The sequence below is a fragment of the Zingiber officinale genome, chromosome 2B, assembly GCF_018446385.1.
Source record: "Zingiber officinale cultivar Zhangliang chromosome 2B, Zo_v1.1, whole genome shotgun sequence".
In the NCBI taxonomy this organism is placed as follows: domain Eukaryota; kingdom Viridiplantae; phylum Streptophyta; class Magnoliopsida; order Zingiberales; family Zingiberaceae; genus Zingiber; species Zingiber officinale.
Window position 1 is genome coordinate 112,308,291 of NC_055989.1, and position 7,558 is coordinate 112,315,848.

General features: G+C 32.5%; 1 protein-coding gene across 3 annotated transcripts; it reads right to left on the reverse strand.

Annotated features, from left to right (window-relative positions):
• Positions 1-315: 315 nt before the first annotated feature.
• LOC122046829 (serine/threonine-protein kinase SAPK7-like) lies at positions 316-3,114 on the reverse strand. 3 transcript variants are annotated; one of them, XM_042607729.1, is made up of 9 exons: positions 2,668-3,114; positions 2,483-2,557; positions 2,281-2,382; positions 2,112-2,165; positions 1,936-2,028; positions 1,724-1,825; positions 1,100-1,204; positions 914-1,012; positions 316-842 (listed from the first exon to the last, which is right to left on the reverse strand). In XM_042607729.1, exons 1-9 carry the CDS (start codon positions 2,785-2,787, stop codon positions 492-494), a joined length of 1,101 nt encoding a protein of 366 aa, XP_042463663.1. In that variant the 5' UTR covers positions 2,788-3,114; the 3' UTR covers positions 316-491. The 3 variants fall into 3 exon arrangements, with proteins under 3 accessions (XP_042463663.1, XP_042463664.1, XP_042463665.1); XM_042607730.1 differs by having other exon boundaries at positions 1,733-1,825; positions 2,668-3,109; XM_042607731.1 differs by lacking the exon at positions 1,724-1,825 and having other exon boundaries at positions 2,668-3,111.
• Between the last annotated feature and the right edge of the window lie 4,444 nt (positions 3,115-7,558).

A 7,558-nucleotide genomic window follows, 5' to 3' on the forward strand; every position in this document is an offset into this window, starting at 1 on the left:
AATAACTTAATTTATTCTTCATAAATTAACATTTTTTTAATAAAAACCTTTAAAATGTTTTTTAAAATAAACTTATCTTAAAAAACTAAACATACTTTTATTAAAAAACAAACAAAATCATATTTAGCTATAAAAATCATTTTGAGGGATCAAAGAGACAAATACTAGTAGACTACCACTACTGTGCTTGTCTCATAGCATTTTAAAAATGCATAAAACTTTATACTCCGAATTTACCAACTAGATAAATCATGAAAAAGACCATCTACCTATTGTATATAAAAAAATAATAGAAATCCCTTGCAACAACCAAACTTGTATGAAACAAAAGGCTTTTTTATTGACACTAATAATTACAGAGTGTTCTCACTTAGTTATGCAACAAACATACAATACAACAACAAACAAGATCAGATTGAGCAAAAAGTAATGTAAGAGAATTATACCATTAGTCTTCTTTTTCTCCCCTTCCACATTCTCTTTTTGTCCCTTTAATTTACCAATTGCATATATTCTCCACTAGCATGAACCTCCTTCACCCTCTTCTCATACTCATCATCATCATCTTCTTCATCTTCCTCTTTAGTCTCCGGTTTCATTTGTAAGCCACCCTCCAACTCATCTTCCTTTGCAAAACCCAAGTCTGACAAAGCCGTCGACAACGATGGAACGATGCTTCTTGCCTCCTCGACAATGCTCATTATCTCCTCCCCACTTTGGGGCGAGTAGGAAAGGTTGGTGGTATCCCTCTTGTAGTACATTGATTGAGCAACTTCTGTTAGCTCCCTAGGCAAGTTCTTCAAGAACCAGGGGAGCTTCCTTATTTCACTTATCGTTATCCTCTGAACAAAGACAAACTCTCTCGTGACTAGAGACTTTGTATATCGACTTGGAGAATCAATCAGTATATTACCTTTGATGGATCAGCAACAAGTATCCTGGAGAGTAGTTGCCTACAATCTTTCGAAATGTGCACATATTCTGGTATTTTGTATTGCACAGAAACTATCCTCTGCGGTCAAACAAAAACAGAAACTCAGCTTCAAATTTATCCATTGTTGTTTGAGCATCTAGCCATTGTGAAACACGTAGAGATTACCGCCATTGTCTTCTTGAAGTTCTTCGGATCTTCAAGGTCTTCGAATGGATATGCTCCCACCAGCATCACATAGAGTGTTACTCCGCACGACCATACATCAGCCATCTGAGAAATTGAATCTAAACTTGAATGATTCTGACAATGGTAAAATGGCACGAGTGAAGTAGTATGAACTCTTTCACCTCTCGCAATTAATCAATGAGCATATAGAGAAGTTTACAGTGCATAATCTTTCAATTTAATCACAAATCTTTGACGATAGAGACATGAACTCGAAACAAATCTTAGAAAGATCACCAAAAGCATATTTTTTGTTTTGTTAAATTCACATAAAAGAAAGGAAAGTCTGAAAAGGCATGAGGTAAAACGTGTGTATAACAAGTAAGAACTGACAGCGTAGGGAGGGATTACGATAGGGAGGGATTACTCATGGATTCACAATGGCATCTAGATTTATGCATAAATGCAAGTCAAAATCATAGATATTAATTCGATCACACCAACCACTGAATTGGTGGTCCAGACCTTATCGATCAATCCGGAGCACTGTGCTAGTCTACGTCTGACTGTCTGAGTTAACATCAATGCAAGAGGAGAAAGAATGGAACGCATTGAATGAGTTACCGAAATAACCTTGCCGTCGTACTCGCGCCGAGAGAGGACTTCAGGGGCGATGTATGCTGGCGTGCCCACCGTCGACTTGGGGCGGGAGTGGAGCACCGACGACTGTCGTCGCGAAGCAAATGGCAGGTGAAAGGAAGGGAATTCTATCACGGAATAGTTTTGACTTTGACTTGATTGGTGGAAAAGAGAGAGAGATGGATGGAAAGAGTCACCTTGGAGTAGCCGAAGTCGCAGATCTTCAATCGCGGGGCAGGATTGCCGTCGAGCAAGGTGTTCTCCAGTTTGAGATCCCGGTGGCAAATTTGCTGAGGTCGGCATCGATTTCGTTAGCGATTTTTTTTTTTTTCAGAAAGATTACGTTTTTCCGATGAAGATGCAATAGTTTTACCATGACATGGCAGTAGCTCACGCCGCAGATGAGCTGCTGAAAGAAAAATCTCGCCTGCCGATGCCACAAGTCAATCAGACAGCGAGTGATGCTGACGTTGTGGAAGAAAGCAGCAGATTTTGCCAAAACAGGGATAGGAAGGAGGGAATGACAGGGAAAGGTAACCCACCTCGTCTTCGCTGAACCTTCCCGCGAGGCAGATGCGCTCGAAGAGCTCTCCACCGGCGGCGTACTCCATCACGATCGCCAGGTGCGTCGGCGTCAGCAGCACCTGCAATGCCAAACAAACGCTCTCAAACACACGGCGTCTTCTAGCTAGGGTTCCAAAATAAATTAGGGATTTTGGCTTGCGCCGCGCGCCCAAACCGCACCTCTTTGAACCGAATGATGTTGGGGTGACACAGAGACCGGTGATTGATGATCTCCCTAGCAACGTTCTCATTGATCTGCGCGACCCAGAAACGACAATCTCGAGGATGACGACGAGAAATCGATAAAAAAAAAGGGGGGCCAAACTAAAACGAAGCGGAAACAAAAAAAAAAAAAAAAATCCCACCTTTTGGCCTCTGGGGATGTACTTCATTGCGACGAACTCGTTGGTATCCTTGTTCCTCATCAACCGAGCGACGCCAAAGTTACCGGCGCCGAGATCCTTCACAACCTCGTACTTCTCCATCTTCGTTCACGCCTCGAGATCGCGACGAAGGGGGAGGAAGGAAGAGGAGACAACACGGAGCGTGCGGAGAAAGCAAATGGAACGCGAGGAAAACGCAAGTCTTTGCACATATAAATAAATATATATTTCCAGAAGATGACTGGAAACAGAGAAAGATGCAGACTGACGATGGCGACGGCACGTGAGAGGAGGAAGAAGGCGCGAGCGGCGGCTGAGCTCACAGGATACGAGAGTCAGGTGGTGGACGACGGCGGAGGCTTCCGTTCGCAAGTGTGGGAAAAGTGCGTTTGCTTGGCGGAAAAGGCCAAAAAGAAAAACAAAGGAGATATTTTGGCCGCGTTATTCTTTTCTTTGGAGGATTCGAGTTTCGAAGGGTAAAGCCGTAAAGGAAAGTCGTGCAGCTGAAGCGACGCCTTAATGAAACGCTAATTTTTGGATGACGACGCGACGCGTTACCACAACTTTTGTCCATACCAGGCTACAAAGACGTTCCATCCCGCCCTCAAACAAGTATGTAATAATTAAAATATGAACCTCATCTGAATTCGCAGCCGGATCCTTGGACCACAATCTCTTATTTACCTTTGGACTAAGAGTTGCTATAAATGAAATAGTATGAATTTTATCTGTATAATAAATATCTTACTATTTTATTAAAAATTTCTCCCCTTTACTAATTAATTTTGATAAAACTTAAAATATATTTACGTTAATATCTTTTTTCTATTTACATTAAAAATAATTTCAAGATTTATTAGTAATTCCACAAGCGAAATAATCAGTGATCTAGAGTTTGAAACTCAGCTACAACGTATTGTTATGAATTTTTCTTATCATTAATTTTCTCTGGTTATTTTATATAAAAAAATATAATTTTTTTTAGTCTCATATCTTAGAATTGACAACACTATGATCAAAGAAGTTTTTATAAATATTTTAGGCCGACGATGTTAAAAAATATATTTTTCTTAGTTTTTTTACAAAGATAAATATAATATTAAATTAAAATAATTCTCTAGCGTCACTATTGATATTACACACGCAACGCGTGTACACGATCACACTAGTATATATAATAGTTGATGTATTTTAAGGTCGAAATTTTCCTCTCTCATAGAAAACGGATTTTAATAATGTTGATCATCTGTCCTTGTGTGTCCTTGTGGCATAGCACCATTAGAAACACATGATTTTATAATCGAGAGATTTAAAATTTAATTCTTAGGATGTCAATATCTTGGATTAACATTTCAATCATGTGGTTTAAGCTGTTTATCTATATTTACTTTTTTTTTATATATATCCGTAGGATCAATTTTAAGGAGCATTGATATGACTATTCCATATATTTTTTAAAAAAATGTTGAATATTTATATTTATTTAATGATTAATGAAATTTTTTTATAGAACTATATATATTATTTCTAAAATTAATTAATTTAAAGAGTTGTATTACTTGATTATTAGACGTTCCATCCTACCTCCGAGCTTTGATACAGCAGTCAAATACTTCCTGATTAATTAGTCATCTAAATTTTGAATTTCAAGTATGATATATACTGGGATATTTTTTCTTCCAATAGAATACATTTTGAATTTCAAGTATGATATATACTGGGATATTTTTTCTTCCAATAGAATACATTTTGAATTTCAAGTATGATATATACTGGGATATTTTTTCTTCCAATAGAATGCAAATCTAAAGATTTTGTCACTATGGGCACTTCTTAATTTACTTAGCGAATGAAATATAAGATTATATCATCTATTTTAATTTAATTGTAAGATCTAAATACTTGGTAGAATTTATTTTTATCCCATCTTTTTCTTATAAAATGACTATAAAATTAATTGTGTGCGTTACTACTATAAAATTATAATTACTATAATATATATTCATCTAACATTCATATTATAGTAACTATAAAATCATAGTTGGTATAATTAGTCTGTTCATAATATTCTTGTTATCTTACTATTTTATTAAAAATCTCCCTCCTTTATTAACTAACTTTAGTGAAGCCTAAAATACATTTACTTTAATATCCTTTTTTCTATTTACACTAAAAATAATTCCAAAGTTTATTAGTAATTCCACAAGCGAAACAATCAGTGATCTAGAGTTCGAGACTCAGCTACAGCGTATTATTATGAATTTTTCTCATTATTAATTTTTTCTGGTTGTTTGATATAAAAAAATATAGTTCTCTTTAGTCCCATATCTTAGAATTGACAGCACTATGATCAAAAAAACTTCTATAAATATTTTAGATCGATAATGTTAAAAAATATACTTGATGACACTAATAGTAATTAAAAACCTCTATTAAGGATGTAATGAGATGTTTTTTATTTTTTTATTTATTTAAAAAAGCGCCACACCCTCTAATTTGTGTATATATATATTCCTTATTTTTCAAATACTCTTATTTAAAACGGCAATTAACAAGGAAATAGTAAGTTTATTAAAAAAATATTTTAATATTAATTAAAATTAACACATGATAAAACAAATCTAATTTAATTAAAATTTATTCAATTTAATTAAAATTTATTCAATTTAATTAAAATTGAATAAATATTATAAGAATGATTTGAATAAATATTACTAAAATTATATTAATTTTTAATTAAAATTGTTGAACTATTAATAAAAATTATTTTAATCTGATTATAACTGACATAGATCAAAATCTCGATTAATTAAAAAAAAACTCTTACAATTAAAATAATTTTAATCAAAATTATTTAATAGATTGATTATGTATATTTTTGAAATAAAAAATAGAATGAAATATTTTTTCATATATTTTTTAAATAGTAACAAACAATAACAATGAAGACAAGGAGTATTTTATTTATTTATTTATTGTTCTATTTTATTTTATTTGCATTGTGTATAGTTGTCACAGGTTCCTCGAGTCAAAGTTGATCATGATCGGATCCTTGTCGACAATTCATGCACGTGCCCGATTGGTATGGAATTGACGTGTCATCACAATCCGCAAATAAATAAAAATTCTCATTACTCCATTTCGACGGTGCAAATAAATCTATAATTTAGTTTAACCTCACAAATTCCTCTAAATATCTGGGACGGTAAACCCTAAATATCTGGGACGGTAAACGAAGCTGAGTCAAGCTTTATCATTTTCAAATTTATTCAATAACATAATTGAGTCAAGTCAAATTCAATCTAAAATGAATTAATCGAATAATTTCTTTTTTACCAGCTTAGTTTTATTGGTATTATTAAATTCTCAATCAATTAAGTTTATTTATTATTTAAAATTTTTATATTTTAAATAATTTTAAAATTATTTTATATTTTAGAATAATTTTATTTGTATTATTAAATTCTCAATCAATCAAGTTTATTTATTATTTAAAATTTTACAAGTTTTTATTTGTATTTTTAAATTCTCAATCAACATAGAGAAGATAAATTACGGATGATTATTAATCTTTTGAAATAATAATTAATATATAAAAAAAATATTTACTTTGATTATATAAAATTTTTAATTCTAAATATCATGATAATAATATTTTATGGGCTAATTATTAGACTTTTTCGAAGGAACATTCCATCGTAAAATCACGACCAGGCGCCAAGCAGTCGCTCAACCACACAATCGTGATTTTTAATTGTGACCAACTCTTTAAAGCACCTACTCCCGAGATCACGACCGTTCAAGGGGCCACCTTCGCAGCCCACTTAGAGCATCTACATCAGTTACCCTATCTAAAGATTTTACCTTAAATTTTAGATAGGATAACTAAAATTTCTCTGCATCAGTTATCCTATTCATTCCCTAAATTTAGATTTGATGAATAGTGATTCTCTAAATTTAGGGAATGAAACCTCTACCCTAAAAATAAAATAATATTTTTTTTTAATCTCTCTCTCCTTCCACTCAATCTCTCTCCTTCCACTCATTCCATAAATATAATAATAAAAAATAGAAGAAATAAAATAAAATAATAAAAAATAAGGATCATAGAAATTTTAAGGTATTTGATGTAGTGTGTAGTGAAAAGTGATTATCTAAATTTAATAAAGTGAGTCATTTACCCTAAATTTTAGATATAGTAATAGAGAAACTGATGTGGATGCTGTTAATTGTTTGGCCACAACATCGGTCGAGCAATCAAATAGGTTGGACAGAGGGCGGAGGAAGGTGGTAGACAATAGATGTATGGTGAAATGGGTTTATTGATTATTTAGTTTCAGTAATTTTAATAAAATGAATAGTACAATCTTATTTATTTTTACGGGAATATAATTAGATTAATAAATTATTTTAACTAGTTAAAAGTTAGCTTAGAGGATATTTGGCTGAGTTTATAAACTCTCTAAAATAACTTATAAGCTGTTTTGGAGCTTATAAGCTCTTCAAATTTGTTTGATAAATTTTTTTTCAAACAGCTTATAAGCTATCAAAATAAGTTATTTTGGAGTTTATAAGCTGTTTTTAAAAAAGTATGGAAGATCCTACTTTTTTAAAAAAAATCTTATTTTAATAATTTGTTTCTCTAAAATATCCTTATATAATTTTATAAATCTCCATCTTATCCTCCATAAATTTTTATAAGCTTAATATCTTTTTATCTCCGTCGACTTTTCTTCCATACAACCATCTTCTCCGCCAATGCCTCTTTCTAATTTTCTCTCCTCCGACGCAGAAATTCGCCCAAAACCCTCTATTAATAAAAATCTCAAAACCCTCTATTAATAATATTATACTCTTTTTGGTAATTTTATTA